General features: G+C 41.3%; 1 protein-coding gene across 1 annotated transcript in view; it reads left to right on the top strand.

Annotated features, from left to right (window-relative positions):
- The first annotated feature begins 6,622 nt into the window (after positions 1 to 6,622).
- The window catches only part of LOC120926705 (N-acyl-aromatic-L-amino acid amidohydrolase (carboxylate-forming)-like), a 58,748-nt gene continuing 38,176 nt past the window's right edge, over positions 6,623 to 27,194 (top strand). The window contains exons 1-3 of the mRNA XM_040336858.1: positions 6,623 to 6,801; positions 22,264 to 22,503; positions 26,929 to 27,118. Coding sequence (XP_040192792.1) covers positions 22,271 to 22,503; positions 26,929 to 27,118 — 423 coding nt within the window. The 5' untranslated portion in view covers positions 6,623 to 6,801; positions 22,264 to 22,270. The remainder of the gene's footprint in view (positions 6,802 to 22,263; positions 22,504 to 26,928; positions 27,119 to 27,194) is intronic.

A 27,194-nucleotide genomic window follows, 5' to 3' on the forward strand; every position in this document is an offset into this window, starting at 1 on the left:
AGGTTAATGAGTCCTAGAGCCTAGCCAGCTCTATCATGTCCCCCAATAGGATTTGGTCAGCTCTATTGGCTGATCCATTACATTACAGTGTGGTCAACTGGGTTGACTTTCCAGATAATTACCCTGTTAGAGTATTACTGCATGCATGCATTTTTGTGATGCAGCTTGAGTTTTAATTAGACAGCGTTGTCTTATTAATTTTAACTATATTTAGGGTGTTGGTGAAGGGTTTTGAGTGTCTGTATTTATGTATGTGCCAATTTTCTACCATTAAAATCTATTATCATATGCAACGTGGTCTGCCCGTGGCTTCTTTATCCAGGGAGTGTGTGTGGGGGGGGGCCTCTTCACTTTTCTTCTCCTCCCAGGGGGGTTTTCTTCCGTATGTTGTTCATTGGCCCATGGAGACTGCACCTTAATCGGTGAGTCGGCAATTAATGAGATATTGTTCTACAGGGCTCGACAAATCCCTGTCGCCATGGCGACTAGAAATAGCGTCCTGGCGACTTGGCTTGGAAGGTGGGTTTTTTTTTTTGTGAGCTGGCGGTGAGCCGTTGGTATTACAAGTTATTACCACCAGATGTGTGAGCTGGCGCTATCTGGTGGTGGCCGTTGGTATTACAAGTTAAGCATTACAAGTTAAACAGCAATTCTAATGTCATTTTTCACTATTTTTCACTGCCATCTTCTTCCCTCTAATTAGAACCCCCAAACATTATATATATTTTTTTATCCTAACACCCTAGAGAATAAAATGGCGATCGTTGCAATTCTTTCTGTCACGCCGTATTTGCGCAACGGTCTTGCATGCGCACTTTTTTGGGAAAAAATTACACTTTTTTTAATTAAAAAATAAGACAACAGTAAAGTTATCCCCATTTTTTTTATATTATGAAAGATAATGTTACGCCGAGTAAATTCATACCCAACATGTCACGCTTTAAAATTGCGTCCGCTCGTGGAATGCCGACAAACTTTTACCCTTTAAAATCTTCATAGGCGACGTTTAAAAAAAATCTACAGGTTGCATGTTTGAGTTACAGAGGAGGTCTAGGGCTAGAATTATTGCTCTCGCTCTACCAATCGCGGCGATACTTCACATGTGTGGTTTTGAACACGTTTACATATGCGGGCGCTGCTCACGTATGTGTTTGATTCTGCGCGCAAGCTCGCCGGGACGGGGTGCATTTTCTGGCTCCTAACTTTTTTAGCTGGCTCCTAGATTCCAAGCAAATTTGTCAAACCCTGTTGTACTAGGATATCTACCCTGCACAATATTTATAATAGAGTGAGCATAGGATCTAATCTCCCTATTTCCAAGCCAATCCTTCCTGCCTGTGATAGCTCTCCCAGATGTGATCATGCGGCTCGTGACGTCGGTTCTGTGTGTTCCAGGTTGGTTCTGGTGTCCACAGGGGATGTGTTGCGGCTAGACAACCAACACAACCATGCACTGGATACCCTTTCTGGGCATGAGGAGACCCCGCAGCCCCCCCCGAACCATTGACACAGATGAGCTTGCATGTTTCCTGTAAGTGTATGGAACTGGGTGATACTCCTGCGCTGTGATGGATAGGTGTAGAGGTAATGGAGTGGCAAGGGAAAAGAGGGGAGGGAAAAATGTTAAACTAGGGGTGGGAACTGCAGCAAACAGAAAGGGAAGTCTTTCCAATGAAGGACAAAAGTGAATGCAATAGTTGTGAGTGTCTGCGCTGTGATTAAACTAGTGGAGAATGGACAGGGAAGCAGTGGTGGTGGAAAAGGGGAGGGGAGAGGGGGGTGTTTGAATCAGGGGAGTCAAACGTGTACAAATGCAACAAAAAGTGACCTACAAAAAGGTGAATCTGATCCTAGCTGGACTGGGTGATAAAACATAAAATAGACTGGATAGGTAAAATGAGTGATATACCTAATGTATACTACAAATGACTGTGAAAAACATGCAATTGCAGTGAGTGGGAACCCAAATCGATGGGATTCACAGTGAGGTAAGAAAAGTGACTTGAATAAACAAGAAGGTTGAATGCCAGAGTCCAATAAGTGAAGGAGTGCAACCCAATTCAATCCACGGATCGTGCAACCCACACCGTTAGGTTAAATAAACGGCTTACCTCCTGGTTGTCACTCACACATGAGGTAAATTGCTGGTACTTCAGCCTCTAGTTTGTTGAATATCCTCTTAACAGATCACAATTTTTGACCATACATGTAGAGAAAAAGATAAATGTATATTGTAGCTTGGCCTCCTGCCACTCAAAGGAAAGAGAAAAGGTTTCTCAAGGATGCAGTGGGTAAGTGTACACTTACACAACTCACACTGTGTATAAGGGGAAGGTGCCTGTCTCCACGAGCGCCGCGCTCGTATCCCGGTCTTCTCACTGTCAGCACTCAGCTCCTCAGATATCTGTGGAAGCGGCCGCTCATAATCGGGTAAAGGAGCAGAGAGGGGAGAGGAGAAGGAGGAGAGGGGGCGTATCGCGTGAGACTGCACAGCAAAACTTTTAATAACCAATAAAATGTAAAACTCACATTGAGCAGGGAAAATACGGTCGCATCTCCTACGAGCACCGCACTCGTCTGCCGTCCATTAAGGTGTTGCTCCCAATCAGTACTCTAGTGTCCCGACGCATGTTCGTCACATCACGTGACTTCATTTGTACCTTGCCATTAAAGTCTCAATTTTATTACTAAGGTGGCGCTTCTGGTATTCTCCCTTTTTATCTTTCTGTGGACAGAGCCATCTCTCTGAGGACAGCAGCCTCCTTTGCCAAACCATCATTGTGCTTTCCTAAACTTTTTGGTCTAATGATTTAAACATAAACTGCTAATTCAGTAATGGTGACTTTCACTTAATTGCACTGCATCTTGGTGCTTACAGTCATTTCTTCCATTTACTGCAGTATACTGAAGAGTGTCAGGGCACTTTTAACTGAAGTATAGTAGTGCATCAGGGCACTTTTACTGCAGTATATTGACGGTGTTAGTTCACGTTTACCGCAGTATATTCAAATGCGTTGGTGCACTTTTAAGGCAGTATATTGAAGTGTGCCAGCGCAGTTTTACTGCAGTATATTGAAATGCATTGGTGCACGTTTACTGCAGTATGTTGAAGTGCGTTAGTACACTTTTATGGCCGTATATCAAAGTGTCAGTGCAGTTTTACTGCAGTATATTGGAATGTGTCTGTTTAGTAAAAACTGAAGTTAAAGTGCACCAAACACTACTTTCCATTGATTAAAGTGCATCCAAGTACACATTTTCCCAGTCTCTACTACATTTTGGTAATAAGCACCCCCCCCCCCCCTAGCAGCCACCCTATTCCATGAGATTGTGGAGTTATCTCCCGACCCACTTCCCACAACTCAGCCGCCTGGGCCTTTTTTAAGTACAAGTGCAGCCAATCGCACTGTTGCAATTTGCAAACTTTGCTTCAAGTGTGCCAAAAACACCAGCCATTTGGGTACCACATGCTTGACATGGCATTTGACTTTACAGAGTCCGCCCTGTGTGAAAGGGGTCTTTGGGGCGATATGATCAACATGTATACATAAGCTGTCCATCTAGTAAATTTGGTGTTGCTATTCCATTAAAGGTCATTTTGATCGGCACCCCAACAAACTATGGCAAGGCAACTCCAAAGGGCATGCATTGTAGTACACCCCAGCACATTGTCCCCGCACTGTGTTGCAAAAACAATGCATGTTTTTTTTGGGACTTTTTCATTTGAATAGTCTTAATGCATTGCATGCTAGGGCACAAAAAGAAAAGCATTGACGCACCACACCAGAATGTCAGGATCTGAGCACTAATAACACTACATCACAGCAGACTGCACTCAATGATTTCTAGCCATGTCTGACCATACAATAGTGGAGTTTTGACTGAAAGTTCAGTACGATTGATGACAAGGTAAGTGTCATTTGAAAGTACTTCAGTAAATGTTTTCTTTTAGTGATTTTGGAGTGTATAGACTTTCCTGAACAAAAAACACATTTAATTTCATCCAAGAAAAGTCTTCCATCCTGCTCTTTCACATTTTCTTATAACTGCAGTCAAAACGAATGCCGATTTGACCCTATTAGCCATTAGAAAATCATATGTTCTTGAAAGAAGGATTTTCTACCCAAATTTAACTAATATACGGCCAGCTGTAGGATATAGAATTGGGCTTTAAAGCTGGCCCTAGTTTGATTTTCTAATCGTTAGTAGGGTTCAGGGTGGGGACAAGGGGTGGTCAGGAAAGGCGGCTGCCCTGGGTGCGGTGATGATTATGGGGGGTTGTGCTAGAATGAGTGATTTGAAGGGTGGAATTTGTACTAGGTAGAGTTCCGTAAAGAGGGATTTGGAAAGGGGGGGGGGGAGTTTTGTGATAGTAGGGATGTTTGAAGGAATTTGTGCTAGGAGGGGAAATTTGGTGGGGAGGATTAATACTAGGATAGGGGATTTGGGGGAGGAGAATTTTGAGGGGTAGAGGAGTTGTGCTTGAAGGGGGGAGTTGGGGAAGGAGAGGATTTGAGCTGGAAGAGGGGAAATTATTTGGGGGGGGGGGGGTTGCTTGAATTGTTTTTGAGAGGATTTTTTCTGGCTCGTAACCATTCATGAGAAGGTTCTCTCACTACATACAAAATCAAGTGCTAAAAGCTAATGTTCATTCAAAAATCGGCTGATACATGCCCAACTTAACCCTACGTTCACACCTATGCGTTTTTAGTGCATTTTGTAGAAACGCACTACAGTCCGATTAACATGGTTTCCTATGGTACTGGTTCACATCTATGCGTTTTGCGGCCGGTGCGTTTCCTAAAAGGGTCGGGGACTTTTTTTACAGTGATTTGCGGCTAATACAGTTCAAAATACAATTTAAAAAAAATGTTGTGGGGCCCCCACCATAGGCGGGGGGCTATGCCATTTTTTATTTTTTACATTTTGGTGTGGGGGGTCCCCTCCAAATCCCTACTAGACCTGAAGGGCCTGGTATGGACCTGGGGGGAACCCCATGCCGTTTGTTTTTTTGTGAATTTTTTTGTCTGCAATCTTTTATTCATTTTATTTTTTTTACATTCATCTTTCCGCCGCACTGATGGCTGATGACTCATAGGTTGCTAAGGATGCAACGGCCTTCTCCTTAGCAACCAGCTATATAGAGTGTTTTTACAGCGCGTTTAAAGAGAAAGGGGGGAAAAAAAGCAAAATGCATTGAAATGTGCCTGAAAAACACATCAAACGCAGGCTCGTAGATGTGAACCTAGACTAAAAGTGACCCCCTTCCCTGGAATAGCCTACAGTAAAGTCTGACAAGTGAACTGGTTGGGTGAAGTAGCCTTGTTGGTCATTCTTTTAGCTTTATAAATTTAAAGTGGGACCAACTGTACATATCGTTTATTTGGTCTGGTTTGGATTGGAACGGTACTAGCATGCATTGCTTTTCTACAATGTATTGTGAGCAGTTTCCACTGGAAGATACATTTTTTATTTATTTTTTATACTCATCTGGGGACTGCATTGAAGTAGCATTTTCCGAGATAAAACACTAGTATGCCTTGTATACATACATTGTATATCGGGGAGGCTGCTTTAAAACGTTTCATCTTTAGGCCTCATTTCCACTGGCGTTTTTACAGCCACGTTTCTGAGCGTTTTTTACAGCTTAAAAACGCCTGTCCATGTTATTCTATGGCTTCATTCCCACATAGGCGTTTTTGAGCTGCAAGTGGCATAGACGTTTTTGAGCTGTAAAAAAAACGCGGGACCAGGGCGTTCTGAAGCTCCAGAGTAGAGCTGTAAAAACGCCAGACGTTAAAAAACGCGCAAAAACGCTCAAAAACGCGACCGCGGCATTTTTAAAGCTGCAGCTCACAAAAAAAATATTTTTTTTTTTTTTTTTTTTTTTTTTTTTACAAAATAAACATGGACAGGCGTTTTTAAGCTGTAAAAAAGCCTAACAACAGTGGCTGTAAAAACGCCAGTGGAAATGAAGCCTTACATTTAGTGGTTTTAAACAATTCCTTATTTTAACATTAAAGCCCTTATTTATTTTTTTAGACACTTAGAATAAATGTTACTGGTCTAATGCCGCGTACACACGGTCGTTTTTTATCATGAAACAAAACAACTTTTTTTAAACTTCATTTTAAAAAACGCCGTTGCCTACACACCATCGTTTTTTCAAAATGCTCTAGCAAAGCGCGGTTACGTTCAGCACGTACGACGGCACTCTGTTCCATTCAAGCTCGCGTCATAACTTGCTTCTGAGCATGCGTGGGTTTAAAAATGTCGTTTTACCCACACACTATCATTTTAAATGACACAAAAAACGACGTTTTGAAAAACGTCATAAAAAATTTAAGCATGTTCGAATTTATTTTTTGTCGTTTTTCAGAAGACATAAAACAAAGTTTTCCCCACACATTTTAAATGACGTTTTTAAAAATGTCGTTTTTTTTCATCACAAAAAACGACTGTGTGTACGCAGCATTAGGCCATAGCTGATCATTGATGAGTTTTCACATTCACATTGTAACCTGCTGGCAGCAGGCTGCACTTGGAGGAACTCATAACTCTTCTTGCAGTAAGTGTATATGCATTACATAAACTGCAGCACTGATTCAGCATGTTTCAGCTTATATGAAATGTGGCCAAGGTTTAAAGGGGTGGGATGAGGACGGCTAAAGCAGGAAGCTGTGTTCTTGAGCTAATGAGCTGTGTTGCTTCATACAGACGGAAAGACTTACTAGCTCTAAAAAAAAAGCAAAGAAAATGCCGGCTGAAATTTAATCTTTGTGAGGACCTGTAAAGTATTAGGTAAGTGAAATACATACTATAGGATCAATACTTTGTCAATGCAACATTGCAAAATCATTTGTGGCTGCAAATGAAACTGCCTGTGAGGTTTACAGCCTAAGGCACATTGGCTCAAAGGTTACATTGCTAAGGAGTTGTGTAAACCACAAATAATGTACATTTGTACCCTGGCATTTGTATATAGTTTGTTTTTTTTGGGTGGGGCCGGGGGCTTGACAATTTTGCAATGATAACAATAGGCAAATGTAACTTTTAGAGAATAACATTTAAGTATTTTACGCACAGGCTTGTTATAGAGGTAAATGCAGGTGTGTTTTAGTATGCGTAGCAACTTCAATGTACTTATCCCTGCTCAGCACTGTAGGAGCTTCTATTTATATCAAGGCACACATCTTCCTGTGCTTGCAACCTGCATTTACAGCTAAGGTTAATGCAAAGTGTTATGCACATGAACCAGGGGGGTTGGGGCAGTCCATAATGTCCTGGACTCACAGTGGGGATCCTTTCACACCATAACCATAAAAAAAATGGCAGCCACCCCGACCTTTAACTAGCCTTTGCAGCATGGAGCATATGGAAGGGCGATGCATGTCAAAAAACAAACAAAAATTCCCAGCTCACTTGCCAGCCTGCAACCAACTGAATTGACCCTGTCTAACAGTTTACGTTAAAAACAAGGTGCCAGATTCAGAAAGACTTACGACGGCGTATCAGTAGATACGCCGTCGTAAGTCCGAATGAGCGCCGTCGTATCTTTGCGCGCATTCTTAAAATGAGATACGCCTCACTGTTGCCAAGATACGACTGACATAAGTCTCCTACGTTGTATCTTGGGTGCATATTTACGCTGGCCGCTAGGGGCGTTTACGTTGATTTACGCGTCGAATATGTAAATGAGCAAGATACGCCGATTCACGAACGTACGTACACCCGTCGCAGTAAGCTACGCCGTTTGCGTAAGACATACGCCGGCGTAAAGATAAAACACCTCGTACGCATTGAGCCGTCGTATCGTAGGGAGTATTTGCGACGTAATTTTGAGTATGCGCGCGCATGCGCCGTACCAACGGCCCTTCATTTACATGGGGTCACGGTTACTTTACATGTAGCACGCCCACTACCTGCCTAATTTGAATTAGGCGGGCTTACGCCGGCCCATTTTTGCTACGCCAACGTAACTTAGGGAGCAAGTGCTTTGTGAATACTGGCTTTGCCTCACTATGTTACGTCGGCGTAGTGCAAATGGGATGCGCTACGCCGGCCAAAAGATACGCCGCTATACGTTAATCTGGCTCAAGGGGTTTAGTTTGCATATATACAGTACCTTGCGAAAGTATTCGGCCCCCTTGAACTTTGCGACCTTTTGCCACATTTCAGGCTTCGAACATAAAGATATGAAACTGTAATTTTTTTTTAAGAATCAACAAGTGGGACACAATCATGAAGTGGAACGAAATTTATTGGATATTTCAAACTTTTTTAACAAATAAAAAACTGCAAAATTATTCAGCCCCCTTAAGTTAATACTTTGTAGCGCCACCTTTTGCTGCGATTACAGCTGTAAGTCGCTTGGGGTATGTCTCTATCAGTTTTGCACATCGAGAGACTGAAATTTTTGCCCATTCCTCCTTGCAAAACAGCTCGAGCTCAGTGAGGTTGGATGGAGAGCGTTTGTGAACAGCAGTTTTCAGTTCTTTCCACAGATTCTCGATTGGATTCAGGTCTGGACTTTGACTTGGCCTGTCTAACACCTGGATATGTTTATTTGTGAACCATTCCATTGTAGATTTTGCTTTATGTTTTGGATCATTGTCTTGTTGGAAGACAAATCTCCAGCCCAGTCTCAGGTCTTTTGCAGACTCCATCAGGTTTTCTTCCAGGTCCTGTATTTGGCTCCATCCATCTTCCCATCAATTTTAACCATCTTCCCTGTCCCTGCTGAAGAAAAGCAGGCCCAAACCATGATGCTGCCACCACCATGTTTGACAGTGGGGATGGTGTGTTCAGGGTGATGAGCTGTGTTGCTTTTACGCCAAACATAACGTTTTGCATTGTTGCCAAAAAGTTCGATTTTGGTTTCATCTGACCAGAGCACCTTCTTCCACATGTTTGGTGTGTCTCCCAGGTGGCTTGTGGCAAACTTTAAACAACACTTTTTATGGATATCTTTAGGAAATGGCTTTCTTCTTGCCACTCTTCCATAAAGGCCAGATTTGTGCAGTATACGACTGATTGTTGTCCTATGGACAGAGTCTCCCACCTCAGCTGTAGATCTCTGCAGTTCATCCAGAGTGATCATGGGCCTCTTGGCTGCATCTCTGATCAGTCTTCTCCTTGTATGAGCTGAAAGTTTAGAGTGATGGCCAGGTCTTCGTAGATTTGCAGTGGTCTGATACTCCTCCTTCCATTTCATATTATCGCTTGCACAGTGCTCCTTGGGATGTTTAAAGCTTGGGAAATCTTTTTGTATCCAAATCCGGCTTTAAACTTCTCCACAACAGTATCTCGGACCTGCCTGGTGTGTTCCTTGTTCTTCATGATGCTCTCTGCGCTTTAAACGGACCTCTGAGACTATCACAGTGCAGGTGCATTTATACGGAGACTTGATTACACACAGGTGGATTCTATTTATCATCATTAGTCATTTAGGTCAACATTGGATCATTCAGAGATCCTCACTGAACTTCTGGAGAGAGTTTGCTGCACTGAAAGTAAAGGGGCTGAATAATTTTGCACGCCCAATTTTTCAGTTTTTTATTTGTTAAAGTTTGAAATTCTGATTGTGTCCCACTTGTTGTTGTTTCTTCAAAAAAAATTACAGTTTTATATCTTTATGTTTGAAGCCTGAAATGTGGCAAAAGGTCGCAAAGTTCAAGGGGGCCGAATACTTTCGCAAGGCACTGTATGTAAGATGCAACGGCCACGTCACCCCAGTGTATTGCAGTCCTAAATATATAATTTTGAGAGGCTCCAAAGTTGAAGCATATCTATAATATTGGATAGATTAAGGGCAGGTATGTCTGGAGGGAGCCCAACCCTCTGCACTGGGCACCATACCACACCATAATGCACATAAAAACTCACTGAAACACATACAAACTGAATGTGCCTTGATGCCAATGTTTTAGCTGCATTATCATGCCCATTGCATTATATTACATTTTTATACACTGTATTTTCTTGTCAACCATTGTGAAGTGACAGTTCCCTGCAAAGCACTGCACTGCATATGTACAGAACATTGTGGTGTGAATGAGGCACAAAGAAAACCATTGTTTTTTTATATGCCTTCTCAGTGACCTGTGTTGATCAGTGCAGAACAACTCAGGTCACTGCACATGAATGAGCCCTAAGTAGTTTAAAGGTGAGCATCATTCAGCCTATAAGAGGACCAGTGCTAGACTTGTGAGAGGACAGCACTGGAGAGTAGTATTCCGGTGAGAGCTTGTAGGTATGGCCCTGGCTCACTGCCCACAGTGGAAGGAAACTCACACGAAGACTAATGTCGAGCAAGGACAGTGAACTCTGCAAAAACGTACAACACGCCAGACCAAACTCTTAAAACAAACTAGACAGAGTGACGTCAAATACTAGAGACAGCTGACAGCATCTGACATGGAACGTGGGAAACCGAAAACTGGGCCCAACACAGGATGACTTCTGTCCCTCCTCCACAGGAACCTGACCCTGTGCTACTCCGACTGTCCCTAGCTAGCGGGAGATCTGTCCCAACCCCAAGGGGACACTGCTTTTTCTAAGCACTGCCCACCTTAAAGATGGCTACCAGGTCAATCAGGGCAGTAGCGTCCAACTGGACAGCTGCTTCCCTGAAGAGACCTACAAAGGCCTCAGAGGAACCTGGTTCCGGCTTGTCTTCTGCACGGGAGAACCCGCCGCATAGCACCACCCTTGCAGGGAGACTGCGCTGCACCTGCCTACAAGCTGGACAAATAATTTTTTATGAGTCCTTAGATGTGGTGTTTTTTTTTTTTTTCCCTCATTCATTAACCACTTGCCGACCGCCCACCGCCGTTATATGTCGACAAGTTGGCTCGGCTGGGCGAGAGCACGTAGTATGACGTCCTCTCTCCCAGCCGCCACTAGGGGCGCGCGCGACTCCCGTGCGTGTGCCCGGCGGGCGCGATCGCCGCCGGGCACACGCGATCGCTCGGTACAGAGCGGGGACCGGGAGCTGTGTGTGTAAACACACAGCTCCCGGTCCTGTCAGCAGGGGAAATGCTGATCTTCGGTTCATACAATGTATGAACCGAGGATCAGTGTTTCCCCTAGTGAGGCCCCCCCCCCCCCCCCCACAGTAAGAACACACCCAGGCATACTTAACTCCTTCCCCGCCCCCTAGTGTTAACCCCTTCACTGCCAGTGGCATTTTTATAGTAATCCAATGCATTTTTATAGCACTGATCGCTATAAAAATGCCAATGGTCCCAAAAATGTGTCAGAAGTGTCCGCCATAATGTCGCAGTACCGAAAAAAAAAATCGCTGATCGCCGCCATTACTAGTAAAAAAAAATATTATAAAAATACCCCCTATTTTGTAAACGCTATAACTTTTGCGCAAACCAATCAATAAACGCTTATTGCGATTTTTTTTTTTTACGAAAAATATGTAGAAGAAAACGTATCGGCCTTAACTGAGGAAAAAAAAATTTTTTTTATATATATTTTTTTTTTTTTTAATTTTTTTATTAATTTTCAATATGTAAATAAACATACAGTGGTTCAACAATCAAATTCAAGTCGAGTATTGTGATACATATACAATTAGTCAATTTCAATAAGGAGAAACAACAATTCTAGTCACTGAAAACAAATAACAGTGTATCATATTTTAGAGAGAAATGGAGTAGGGAAAGGGAAGAGAGGACAAGGAAAGGGGAAGAAGCTTATGAAATGAAGTGTGGCAGCAATAAAAAGAGTCAAATAAACACATAAAATACCATCTCGTGCGAAACTTGATGAAACTTATTCCATAAGGAACAGATGAAAGCCGGTGAGGTCAATTGATAGACAATAACTGAAATTCACTAGATTCTGTGAAGTTAGACCAGCATGCCCATTTTTTATTGAAACTGTTAGAGGAATCGTTCGATTGATGGATTAGGTTTTCCATATCTGCTATATGTTGAACTTTTTTTATCCAATCAGAAATAGTAGGGGGGGAGGACTGCAACCATTTAATTGGGATGCAAAGCCTGGCCGCATTTATGAGATGTAAAACAATTGAGTTTTTATATGTTGAATGGGGTAGGGAAGAAAGATGCAGTAAGTATTGCTCAGCCGTGTAATCAGGGGTGTAGGTAGTAATACTAGAAATTAGGTTGTGAATTTTTCTCCAAAAGGGCTTAATAAGAATGCAATCCCACCATATATGGAGCAGAGATCCCAGAGCAATATTGCATCGCCAGCATACGGCTGAGACACTCGGATTAAATTTGCAAATAATTTGGGGTGTTTTGTACCATCTTGAATAGATCTTATACCCATTTTCTTGAGTCAAAACGTTCAAGGAACCTTTATGCATCCTGCGAAAAATAACCTCCCATTGGTCAGTAGATATATCAATGCCAAGTTCATCTTCCCACTTTAGATTAGTGACGTCTGCCTTTAAATCCAAACTGGAAAAAAACATGGCATACAGGAAGGAGATTAAGTGCCTTTGGGGAGCGTTTTTAAGGCAAAGAATCTCAAACTGTGTTTTTGGTCTGTTCCATACCGAGTATGAATTCGACCTGTTAACGAATTTGGTAAACTGAACAAATTCCTGTGGAGAAATCGCACTATTAGGATTTTTCCTAAGAAATGATTCAAATGAGATAAGATTGTTATTATCAAATAGCGCGCTCACCCTGTGTTCTTCTATAATGGGCATAACGTTGGAGCAATCAGTCGAGTGAAAACGAGGTAATTCCGGGTTTCCCGTCAAAGGTGTCAAGGGGCCATGCATCGAGGATATGTTATATTTTTTGCAAAGTGATCTAAAGATTTTTAAGCTAGTACCCGTAACGGGATGCGAATTAATCGACTTCGGCAATTTACGAGATTCAATCCATGGTAAGTATTTCAGAGGGATAGATTGTGTATAGGACGATTCTTCAAGATTTACCCAATCTTTGAATTCCGCATGAAGATTCCAGTCAACTATTCTGGTCAGATGACAAGCCCAATAGTATTTTTCAAGATCAGGTATGCCTATACCTCCCATGAGTTTGGGGACGATCAATTTATCCCATTTAGTCCTAGCTTGCTTTCCATTCCATATACATTTCAGACACATCTGTCTATATTTCTTAAAAAAAGTGTTAGGAATTCTTACCGGAATGGCCTGTAGCAAGTACAAAAGTCTGGGGAGGACATTCATCTTGACAATAGCAGATCTACCAAACCATGAAAAAAATCCCTTATCCCAACCAAGGAGGTCATTGTTTATTGTACGCAGAAGGGGAGTGAAATTCTTGTCAAATAAGTCCTGGATGGTAGGTGACAATTTGATCCCAAGGTAAGACAAGCAGTCTCCTTCCCAAGTAAAGGGAAAGTTTTGTTTACAAAGGCTAACAGTATTACTGGGGAGAGATACGTTCAATGCCTTGGATTTCTTGAAATTAATCTTCAGATTGGATATGGTTTTGAACAAGGAAAAATCCTTTAATAAATTGGGGATAGTCGTGATTGGTTTGGTCAAAAATAACAAAATGTCATCCGCGTAGGCAGCCAATTTATAAGATCTGTCTTTTATGGATACACCCGTAATATCTTGGTTAGCCCGCAATTTGCAGAGGAGTGGTTCTAAAGCGAGTACAAAAATGATCGGGGACAAGGGGCATCCCTGTCGCGTACCATTCGCTACAGAGAAGGCCTCCGACAGACCACTGAGGGAAAAAAAATGTATATATATTTTTGGGGGATATTTATTATAGCAAAATGTAAAAAATATAATTTTTTTTCAAAATTGTCGCTCTATTTTTGTTTATAGCGCAAAAACTAAAAACTGCAGAGGTGATCAAATACCACCAAAAGAAAGCTCTATTTGTGGGAAAAAAAGGACGCCAATTTTGTTTGGGAGCCACGTCGCACGACCGCGCAATTGTCTGTTAAAGCGACGCAGTCCCAAATCGCAAAAAGTACTCTGGTCTTTGGGCAGCAATATGGTCCGGGGGGTAAGTGGTTAAGGGACACAGGAAGTCTTTAACCTTTGGGTTATATTGTCACCTACAGGAGAAAAGGACATTGAAAACAAATTAACTGTTAACAGCAGTTCAGATGTGGTTTGTACACCCTCTCTGAAGGGAACATTTATCTGATCAATTTCAGATTTATTTCAATCTGCCATCATTACTCCCAATCCAGAGAAGTTGTTTTATCCTTGATTATAGTTAATGATTCCTTATTGCAGCAATGGCTATAGATCTCCATTTCAGCTGTGATGGTCTGTTAAAGGCTTTCAAGATTAGATCTTGTGTGTCTCTTGCATCAGTTGCACATGTGTAGACACCACCATTGTTTAAGGTGCTTGGCTGAGGAATTCTTGTACATTATTCTGCATGATCCTTGAGGGACAACGTCTCTTTGGATCATTTCTAGATATTTAACTAGGATGCTGCAAAAACTTAGACAGGGTTTGCTTCCACATGCTACCAGTGGTAAAAGCACATTTTCCCAGGGGAAGTTGCTTATAATGTAGACTATTGGGCAAATCCACAAATTCACGGACGACTTACACAAACAAAATACATTTTTTTTTTAATTATACGTGGGAACGACGGCCATACTTAACATTGCGTACGCCACCAAATAGCAGCTTTAACTATACGCCGAAAAAAGACGACTAGAGACGATGTAAAAAAATGCGACGGCCGCTCGTACGTTCGTGGATCGTCGGAAATAGCTAATTTGCATACTCGACGCGGAAAACGACGGGAACGCCACCCAGCGGACGCCAAAGAATTGCATCTAAGATCCGAAGGCGTACGAAGACGTACGCCTGTCGGATCTAACCCAGATGCCGTCGTATCTTGTTTTGAGGATTCAAAACAAAGATACGCCGCGGGAAATTTGAAAGTACGCCGGCGTATCAGTAGATACGCCGGCGTACTTTCTTTGTGGATCTGTCCCTATGACAGTCACCCGATTTAGACATATGCTTCGGGTTTAGGTTGACCATGACTTCCACCCAAATCTAGCCTGTATTTCTGTAAACTGACAAAAAACTTGGCCAAGTTTGGCCAGTTCGCCTGCCTGAACCTCTGGCAGATGTAGCTGGAAGTCATTAAAGTGATTGTAAACAATCACCTTGTAAAAACGACCCATTCAGTTTAAAATAAAAATGAAAGGCAAAACATTTTTTTATAGATATAAAAATAAATTATAAATCCTTTTTTTTTTTTGTGATCACATCCCCTCTGTTCTGCATAGGAGCTGGGGGAGGAAAGCAGCAGCAGCATCACACTGAGTTTACCAGTGAATGGCTGTGCAGCGGTGGGGTGTCAGGACAAGTCTGATCACTGGAGGGGTTACCAGCACAGTTGGAGAACTGACCATGGTGTGCTCTCCTGCTTAGCGTGGTCAGGTTTTAATAGGAAAGCAGAGGCACTGGCAGAAACACCAGGGATTTCACATAAAGGCAGCAATACCAAGAGAATAGGATACCGTCTCGTACAAGTACACGGCACAGCAGTCGCATATCAAGAATATGAAGTGTTGGGGTAACAAACGCTTTAATTAAGCAGTGGTATTACTACAGCTACTAATTAACAGATTCTCATTGGCTGGCTTCAAATTGTAAACAAGCCGGCAGAGATCCGGGGTGACATTATGGACCAAATATGGTCCCCATTAAAATACAGGGCCTCCCAGATATTCGACGCCAACCCCCCCCCCCCCCCCCCCTCCAACATGAATAAATAACCACTTTCAGATCGGGCCTTTTCTGGCACCTTTTTGTCAAATCAAGTATTTTTTTTAAGAAAATTACTTAGAACCCTCAAACATTTTATATATATATATATATATATATATATATATATATATATATATAATATATATTTATATTTATTTTAAAGCAGAGGCCCTAGATAATTGGTGGGTTTTGCAAATTACAGTATTAGCACAGCTTTTAGAGCTACACAAGAGGTCTGGTGCTTGAATTACTGTCCATGATCTGACAATTGTGGTGATACCTCACTGTTTGTGTGCATGTGGGATCGGCATTCGTATTTATAAACCCTTTAACCCCTTCCCCGCCCCCTAGTGTTAACCCCTTCCCTGCCAGTGGCATTTTTATAGTAATCAATGCATTTTTATAGCACTGATCGCTATAAAAATGCCAGTGGTCCCAAAAATGTGTCAAGTGTCCGCCATAATGTCGCAGTACCGGAAAAAAAAATCGCTGATCGCCGCCATTACTAGTAAAAAAAAAAATATTAATAAAAATGCTATAAAACGACCCCCTGTTTTGTAAACGCTATAAATTTTGCGCAAACCAATCAATAAACGCTTATTCCGATTTTTTTTTTTTTTTACGAAAAATATGTAGAAGTATATATATTGGCCTAAACTGAGGAAAAAAATAGTTGTTTTATATATTTTTGGGGGATATTTATTTTGGTAAAAAGTAAAAAATATTATTTTTTTTCAAAATTGTCGCTCTATTTTTGTTTATAGCGCAAAAACTAAAATCTGCAGAGGTGATCAAATACCACCAAAAGAAAGCTCTATTTGTGGGGGAAGAAAGGACGCCAATTTTGTTTAGGAGCCACGTCGCACGACCGCGCAATTGTCAGTTAAAGCGATGCAGTGCCGAATCGCAAAAAGTGCTCTGGTCTTTGACCAGCAATATGGTCCGGGACTTAAGTGGTTAAAGTTTTCTGTATCCTTTAAATGCCCACTCCCACTAAACAGTATTTTCTTTCAAACTTTTGCATTCATACATGTCCCTTATGGAAGTGCCCAGTTATCCATGTTTTTTTTTTGTTAACAAAATCTTGAAAATTGGCCTTAAAGGACAGGACAAAATAACATCTTTCGGCTTCCGTGAACTTCAGTGAGGTTCACTGCTATGTTCAGGGTTTTCAGATTTCCCACTGGGTTTGACAAACCTTGTTTTTTCAGTTCTCTCATCACTAAACTCATTCTCAGATTTTTATGAAATGTTCCTTTTTGTTCACCCCTCAACATTCTCATTGTGGTCCTCCTTGCCTGGTTCCCTGTCCACCTGCAAGCCTTGGTGCTTACTCTGGAAAAAATCTCAAACCAGCTTTTCTCTACATGAAGGTGTGGCCCCACTTTCCAGGCTGAAGGGAGTTTATTAACCTTTTATGGTTGCATACCCATGTAGCGCCTGGCTACTTTCATAGCAGGTGCTGCTGTAAATTTAGAGGGAGGTCAGAGAGTTAGCTGCCTCTAATTTGGCTAAATTTGAGGCCTCTGTTCCAGCTCTGGCTGTACTGTGTGCCCATGCTGCTGTCTGGGGACTTCAGGCACCCCCAGACTGGAAGTGGCAGCAGTAGAATCAAGGTCGTGTGGATACTTCTCCTCGGCAGCCAATCAGGAGGGTTGATCGCCTCGCTGTGCATGCTGGGGAGGGGTATTTAAGGGGCAGACACCATTGGACCGTGGTCGTTGGCCTTGCCGCCTTCCACCTGGGCAGTCTTCCCACCACCTCCATGTGTGGCCCTCCTGGCCGGTGTGTGTGTGTGTGTGTGTGTTGCAGTGTTCCTGGCTCCGGGACCACAATGGTCCGGAGCATTTATCTACCTCGTAGACTCAGTAGGCAGACTGAGTCTACAATTTTCAAGTGGTCCTGGGCTGTCCGTCCAAAGTGGGAGGAAGCCGATCGATGGAGAACCTGTCTGGGGGACACCGAGCAAGAGGCTAGTGTCACAGGAGAGGCCTATCTGCTCATCGAAAGACACTTCGTATCCGAGAGGCTGGACGATGGTCGCCTATCAGTTGCAGACGCAACTAAAGCTGTTAGAAGGAGATCCGGGTGCTGAATCCAGTTGAGAAGGATTTTGGACCGAGATCATCTCCACCTTTAGGAGGGTCTGTGGCCGAGACTTCAACCTAAAGTTTCCGAGTGACACTCTGGCTGCTAGGCTGGTGAGAGAGGACTATCCAGGTGCACTATACCCACTCTGGCTAGAGTGGCGAAGAAGTTCGTTATTGGAAGCAGGATTGTTTCCAGTACCAGTTAACCCTGAATCCGCCATTTCCATTTCTTCTATCCTTCACCCATTTCCACTTCTACCGTTTTTACCCGGCTGGGTAATAAAAGTACAGAAAAGACATTGACTTTATTACAGCTCTTATCCAGTACCCTAGATGGCGGGAAGATAGAGGTAACATGCCACCCAAATCAAACCAGCAGCTTCTTCGGGGGTAGTGCTACTCCCATATTGCAGCTTATGTTCCAGGGGCTACTGACTGGAATTATGCTCCTGCCTTCTCCTCAGTTCTTCCATCCTGTCTTTGTCAACATACATTTTATCAAAAATTGGCAGGTAAAAAAGATCAGTGGTAAGAGAAGGTGAAAATTGACCTTAGATAAGATCATGGAAAGAAAAGGGGTTACTGTAGGCTACACTGGAATGATCCTGATCCTAATAATGATAAAATCAGGATATGGTATCAAAAAGTTTATTCTGGTGATTTAATTAATCAGTAGGATAACATTTAAGTATCACAACACAGTTTAAAAGAGCATGGTTTTAGGTACCTAGTATCTAACCATGAACACACATAACATACAAGACATACAATAGACAACATTGACACGCGACGCTGTCCGGACTCTGTCAGTGCTGTACCTAAATTGGTGGCACGACGTGCTCATAGCCTTGGCGATATTTTAATTAAATCGGAATTTGTGAAAGAACCTAACGCCACTTTGTTGTCTGACTATCCAAGATCCCTGGGCATGTTCCCCTGTAATAAATGTCAGATCTGCCCCTATGTCGACCGTACAACCTCCTTTCAGGATGCCCACGGACAATGTGATTTTGAGATCGGGGATTTGATAAATTGTTCGACAACTCGAGTGATTTATTTAATCACCTGCCCTTGTCCCAAAATATACGTGGGAAAAACAAAACGTGCCCTGAAAGTTCGGATAGGTGAGCACCTACGTGAAATCAACGAAAAACAAAAAAAACCCTGAAAAGCCACTCGCCAAGCATTTTGCTGAACATCACAATAGATGCTCTAAGGGCATGACCGTGAAGGGAATCTATGCCCTTAAATTACCGGGCAGACGAGGTGATTTTGACCGTATCCTCCAACAAAAAGAGAAGTGGTGGGTATATCGTCTCAAATCACTTGTCCCTGTCGGCTTGAACACTGAACTAAACTTACAAGTCTTTCTAAATTCATAGGATAGCTTTGATCATGCCTTCCTTTACACCATGATATACAATCTGTGATGTGCCCTGGGAAATCTTGCACATCATTAAGTATACCTTAGCTATTCCCACCTCTCATATTCACAACACCTCTGATACATCACTGTCAAATGCCCAAAATAAACACTTTTTACTACCATAAGTGAAGCATTAATGACTGTCAGGTTAACCAAGTCCTCCAATCTATACCTAATCTGTAACATCTATCCACATGTACAATCGTTTTCATCTGTTCCCAGAAGCCAGTGATCCCTATTGCAATAGATTCAGATGAAGGGATTTAGATATTCACTGATACATGAGGAAATTACTACCATAGTATCAGACAGGACATGAATAATCTCGGTAGCAATTGTTATTTGTTCAGCCAAAAAATATTTGTCCTCCTTTCCTCACCTTTTTCCCTGCTGTGCATCTTTTTCCCCCACTGTGTTTTCACTTCAAAATTGAACATCGTCGTTCAAAGTAAGCCATACCCAATGAAGAAAGAATATGAGTATGTAAATAAATCCCTTTTCTGGGAAATTCAAAGTAATTTATCTGATTAACCTCCATGACCACCGTAGCGTCGGGTGCTCCATAAAGTAGTTCAGCACTAGCACGCACTGCTTTGGTGCAAGCATCAGCTGTGGACTGCGTATATAAACATCCATCAGCTGACATCTCATTACGTCCAGGAAGAAGCTACGCCATTGGCTACGGCGAAACGCGTCAACGTCATCACCAGACGCTGCCCATGTGACCTGTCCATGTGATCCAATTCAAACTAGGAAGGAATACGGAGGAACACGTAGACGGAGACGGCGATCGAGGCGTTACACCGGGCTATCCAGCCCGCGCTCTGAACACGGAGTATATTCAACTCCCTTCCCAACAAAGCCCCCTGCATTCTCGGGCATATTATTTGGGATAACCAACCAGAGGACTGCATAAACAGGACTTACCATCACTCTGATCATTCCACAGAATGAATGAACTTCTACTAAAGGTCTGTAACCATCTTTCATCTTGAATATTTTCATCTGGAGTCACATGGATGACCATATCCCTTGAAACCACTATAAGCATCAAACACGCTGTCGCTATATACCTCTGGGGACATAGTTGCTCGAATTTGAACAGCAATACAACTTCTATGACTCCTGAAAATTGAGCTATACCCATGTATAATCTGACCTAACCATCTCAGTATGAAACGTAGCAGTGTTGTCACGGCATAGCCTTTATAGGATGGCTACATCTAAAATTGGTGATGTATGACTTATATACACCCCCATTACTTATATTACTTAAATCAATATATCTGTGCATTTTCAGATATTAAATGCCTTCCAAATTGACAGCATACTGCGCACTGCTTCCAATGCTATTCAATTAATTGAATACATATCCAGACTGTCAAGGTCATACAGTGTACATTTATTTCAGACCAATTGAACCATTACTCATTCGAATGATCATTAAAATGTTACCATCTAATACAGAGTGAGAATTTTGAGAATTGATGCCATTCTGCACCTTCCACGAGAGGAAGTTACTCCCTCATCAATGGTGAACTTATCAATAGTCCACTATACAATCCTCTTGCCTAGTTATACCTGTTGCAGCATTACCACCTCGATCTCCACACCCCCTTCCCCCCTCCCTCTCCCTCCTCCCCCTCCCTCTAACCCCTCAGGGTTCAGTCATTGGCCAGCACACTATCAGGGTCACAATTGGATGTCAGGTGTCAATTAATTTTTGAATACCGTCACACTCTATTATCCAATATAAATTGTTTATAGTGACGACAACCAATGACTGACCCCGACAGAGTCCGGACAGCGTCGTGTGTCAATGTTGTCTATTGTATGTCTTGTATGTTATGTGTGTTCATGGTTAGATACTAGGTACCTAAAACCATGCTCTTTTAAACTGTGTTGTGATACTTAAATGTGATCCTACTGATTAATTAAATCAATTATAACCCCTTTTCTTTCCATGATCTTATCTAAGGTCAATTTTCACCTTCTCTTACCACTGATCTTTTTTACCTGCCAATTTTTGATATATGTTATGGTTACGGCCCCACTTTTATCATTGATGAGTGATCCCACATATGTTTATTGTTTACTTCATCAGACTTGCTTCTACCCCCATCCCCCCTCTCTCCCCTAAATGCTTATAACATACATTTTAGCAGATCTTATTTGGGCAATCTCTTTTCTAATCTATTTATCATTCCAATATTAAAAAGGGTCAATCACCCCATCTTAAATCTCAAAAGAGTGAATGTCCTCTTTTGAGTTCAGAAATGACAAAAGAGAATCCACCAGATCTGTCTTCGCCTCCCTGCACCAGGGAGACTTTTTATGTTTTTGTCGACAACAAGGACACATACCTACATGTCCTCATTTTTGCAGTGCATCAGCATTTCCTGTACTTTCCCTACATTTCCAATTGTGGGGGCACCCTTTGACCTCATTTGCGCTTCAGTGTTCTCCAAGCCCTAGCATTACCCCTACTGCACTCATGTGACATTCCCATTGAGGAATGCTTAGATGACCTCTTGTTAAAGGGACAGTTAGCATGAGCTCTGTTGTACAATTGACTTTGTCTGTCCACACACAACAGTTTGAATGGACCATGAACCTTCATAAATTGTCTCTGGAACCGATTCATCATTTGTAGTATCTGGGTCGACCAGAAAAGTTGTGCCTGTTTTTATAAATATGACAGGTCTCTATAGCTTTTCCAGTATAGCTACTGTAGTTTACAACATATTTTGTGATTATTTTCAGGTATGCTGGGAATCTTTTCAAGCTGTGAATCAGTGTTACATTATTGAATTCAATTATCTATTACATTTTTTTTTGCGCACTCAATAATATGCTTATTATGTAATACCCTAAATCATTTAGAATATATTAGTTCACTAGATCCATCCTAAAGCTGACCACATGTTATAATCCCACTAAATTAATTAACTTTTACAATGTTCTGTGTATAATTAAATAAATGATCATGCATGCTGCATTATAATGTACATTTTCATGTTTGTGAATTTCAGTGCAATCATGAGCTCAATTGCCCACAATGCACCTATTTCAAGAGTGGTGGTTTTTGGAGGTACTCATGGAAATGAGATGTCTGGAGTTGCACTTGCTAAACACTGGCTAAAAGACCCTTCAGAGATACAGAGACAGACATTTACAGCGCAGTCCTGCATAGCCAACCCACTAGCTGTGGAGAAATGCGTCCGATACTTAGACCAAGACCTCAATCGCTGTTTTTCAAATGAGATACTAAGGTAATGTTATGTATTGTATTATATTCCTTTTTTTTTTACATGAATAGGGTACTATTTACTGAACATTTTAGCTGTACTGCTAGGCAGTGGCGGCTGGTGCTCCATTTTTTTAGGGGGGCGCAAACAAAATCACAACCACCCCCCCCCCCCCCCCAACGTCACTCACCCATGATTGGGCTTACAGACAGACGGACAGAGATATAGAATAGATAGATAGATAGAAATAGATATAGAATAGATAGATAGATAATAGATAGATATATAGAGAGATAGATAGATCTATAGAATAGACAGCTAGCTATAGATATAGAATAGATAGCTAGCTATAGATATAGAATAGATAGAATAGATAGATAGATAGATAGATATAGAATAGATAGATAGATAGATAGATAGATAATAGATAGAATAGATAGATATAGATAATAGATAGATATATAATAGATAGATATATAGACAGATAGATAGATAGAATAGATGGAGATATAATAGATAGATAGATATAGATAGAGAGATATAATAGATAGATAGATAGAATAGATAGATAGATAGCTATAGATATAGAATCGATAGATAGATAGATAGATAGATAAATAGATAGATATATAGAGATAGATAGATAGATAGATAGATAGATAATAGATAGATAGATAGATAGATAATAGATAGATATATAGAGAGATAGATAGATAGATAGAGATATAGAATAGATAGATAGCTATAGATATAGAATCGATAGATAGATAGATAGAGATAGATAGATAGATAGAGAATAGATAGATAGAGATAATAGATAGATAGAGATATAATAGATAGATAGATAGAGAATAGATAGAGATAATAGATAGATAGATAGATAGATAGATAGAGATATAATAGATAGAGATATAATAGATAGATATATAGAGATATAGATAGATAGATAGAATAGATAGATAGATAGAAATAGATGGATAGAGATATAGAATAGAGATATAGAAGAGATAGATAGAGATATAGAATAGATAGATGGATAGATAGATAGAGATAGATAGATAGGAGATATAGAATAGATAGATAGATAGAGATAGATATAGAATAGAGATATAGAATATAGAGAGAGAGAGATAGATAGATAGATAGATTTAGAATAGTAAGAGGGAGATATAGAAGAGATAGAGAGAGATGAGAGAATACAGACCTATACACAGCATGAGCTGCATTACTCTAGGAGGTTGCAGAGCTGGGAGCCCTCGTGTTACACATACTGGAGATGTGTAATAACACTAACAGCCCCATCCAGATTACTGTCCCCAGGAAATGTGCTAAAAGCTTCTCAGCCCTTCACTGTACTCCCCCCTCCTTCTACCTCCCAGATCCACTATACACAGGAAACTGCTGCACGGTCTGAGAGCACAACACAAGAGTTCTCTACTTAATTACCTGCTAGCAGCTCAGTGAGATCATCGGCCGAAATCCTCTCATGTTCAGACTAGCCAGGATGAGTCACTGAGAAAACCGGAAGTGATTGGCTGGTCCGATAAAAGCACCACCCTAAGTCCTATGGACCAGCCAATCACTAACCACCAACAGGACACATCCAGCACAGAGTGGTTGTGAGAGCGCGGAGCTTTGCGCTCCGTGGGCAGTATAAAAGCCAGCCGATAGATTTGCTTGCCCAATCTCACGATTTCGATGACATCATGCTTCCCACAGCACCTCTGTGGCCGGCGCTCTGCCCCCCCCCCCCACACACACACACACTTAAAGGGACATGTTATAAAAAAAAAAAATGACATTTTTTTTTGTTGATGAGTAGCTTTGGGGGGGGGGGGGGGGCAGCGCCCCTGCGCCCCCTATGGACGGGCCGCCACTGCTGCTAGGTAATATAATGGCTGTAATCAAGTTCTGAATTCTATGAGTAAAATTATTTACTTAAATCATAAGGTTTCTGTTAAATTTCTGTTATATTTCACAATTTTGGAAGCATGAACTTGAGTCTGTGTGAGGTGAAATCAAGGTGCTTTTTGGTATTTTTAAGGGTGAATTTTTTTTTTTTTTAGGGCTCCTGAACATGGGAAAGCTCCATTTTAACTATTCTGGACATGTTCATAAAATGGCCTTGATTATCAATATTTTTTTTTCATTTTTTACAGAAAGAAAAAAAGAAATTACCCTATATACACCCTAAAAACATACCCTCTAATAAAGAAGAAAAGAATAGAATATTATTTTCAAAGAAAATTTTACCTAAACAGTTTAGTGAGCAAAATTTAAATTTCCAGATAGAAATTGACAATTTAGCGCAATTCACTCTGCTTTTCTCTGATTATTAGTTTGTAAATGATCTGACATTTTTGTAGTCATGATGCCCTAACTTGTTCCTGATCTACTAAAACATTTTTTGTCCTTGTCCCCATTAAGCAGAATACTGATCACTTCCTACTCTAACAGGAGATTGGAGGAAATCTTCAAATACAGGCAGTAGAAAGCAAAAAAAAAAAACAACAACAAAAAAACCTGTCAGAACCTGAAAATCCACATGTGTTTGATACATGCAAAGGAGTAGCTTTTCTGATTGGTCATGTATTCGATTGGGGCAGACTAATGAGCTGCTGCTCTACTATACTATGGTACTGTGCACATGAGGAATCTCATGACACATGACGCATTGAGATGCATTATATTGCCAAAAGTATTGGGGCACCTGCCTTTACATGCATATGAACATAAATGGCATCCCAGTCTTAGTTCGTAGGGTTCAATATTGAGTTGGCCCACCCTTTGCAGCTACAGTATAACAGCTTCAACTCTTCTGAGAAGGCTGTCCACAAGGTTTATGAGTCTATGGGAATGTTTGACCATTCTTCCAGAAGTGCATTTGTGAGGTCAGGTACTGACGTGGACGAGAGCCTGGCTGGCAGTCTCTGCTCTAATTTATCCCAAAGGTGTTCTATCGGGTTGATGTCAGGACTCTTTGCAGGCCAGTCAAGTTACTCCACCCCAAACTCACTCATCCATGTCTTTATGGATCTTGCTTTGTGCACTGGTGCACAGTCATGTTGGAACAGGAAGGGGCCATCCCCAAACTGTTCCCACAAAGTTGGGAGCATGAAATTGTCCAAAATGTCTTGGTATGCTGATGCCTTAAGAGTTATCTTCACTGAAACGAAGGGGCCAAGCCCAAACCCTGAAAAACAACCCCACACCATAATCCCCCTTCCACCAAATGAATTGAACCAGTGCACAAAGCAAGGTCCATAAAGACATGGATGAGCAAGTTTGGGGTGGATGAACGTGACTGACCTGACTTCAACCCGGTAGAACACCTTTGGGATGAATTAGAGCATAGACTGCAAGCCAGGCTTTCTTGTCCAACATCAGTGCCTGACCTCACAAATTCACTTCTGGAAGAATGGTCAAACATTCCCATAGACACACTCCTAAACCTTGTGGACGGCCTTCCCAGAAGAGTTGAAGCTGTTCTAGCTGCAAAGGGTGGGCCAACTCAATATTGAACCCTACGGACTAAGACTGGGATGCCATTAAGGTTCATATTCGTGTAAAGGCAGGCAATATAGTGTATGTTCATTTTGCCAATGAAGGCTGCAATTAAAAAAAAATAACTTGAAGTTTATCACAGACATAACTAATCAAACATTGTTTAACAGTGAAATATAAACTGCATAGAAAACATCCATGAACTATTAAACTTTAACTTTTATGATTATGCTTTTAATGTTTGGTAGGACGAAAAAAAAAACAACATATGCATTATTTTATTTAAAAGGTTGTAAAAGAGGAAAAATATCTATTAATCTCCCAAGACATACAATAAATAAAATTCCATCCAACCAGTGTGACTCAAATTCCTATTTTTAGACAACACACTTTGTCAATAATATTCTCACACGTGGAAAAATAACGAGTGTTACATAGCTTCTTCTAGCTTTTTGTTACACAGCTATCCCCAGCCTAATATCAAATTGAAAACATTGTCAAAATGTGCAACAATGTGAACAATGTGAACACGCTGTGTTGACCCTGGGAGCTCATATTTGTCTTGTGCAGAGATAACGTAAAGGACACATCTCGTCTGTCTGCCTTTTTTCCTGAATGTGCAACTACTGTAGTAGATGTATGGACAAAAATGCATGGTCACAAAATAAGTGAACTGCAAAAATAAATTGTGCAAAAGTTGGAAACAAACCTGTTTTCCCCCAAAAATTGTGACTGCTCTCGGGGGTGGCTGTAACCTTAAACAAAGGCCACTTGTCTGACATTCATAAAGTCAAGGAGCCAAGGACATAAATGCTTCTCGTTATTAAATTTTATTAAAGCATTACACAGTTGCAACATTGTGAAATGTTAATGCGTTTCTGCTGAAGTCTTCCTCATCGCACACTTGTCTGATATTACCCAACAATTTGTTTATTCTTGTTTCAGCTCTCCAGAATCTGAAGGTGATCCATATGAAGTCAAACGAGCAAGAGAAATTTATCAGCAATATGGATCTGGAGTGTCGTCTTTTGATTTTGCTTTTGATCTACATAACACCACTTCAAACATGGGAGCCACATTGCTTCGCTGCTCAAAGGATGATCTCTTCTCACTGCACTTGGCAAACTATTTGCAGGTGAGTATTAAAATATACATAAAGACAGGAAGAACCATGCTAATGTTTTTTTTTTTTTTTTGTGTATAAGACAGAA

Source organism: Rana temporaria, chromosome 2 (assembly GCF_905171775.1).
Source record: "Rana temporaria chromosome 2, aRanTem1.1, whole genome shotgun sequence".
Classification (NCBI taxonomy): Eukaryota; Metazoa; Chordata; class Amphibia; order Anura; family Ranidae; genus Rana; species Rana temporaria.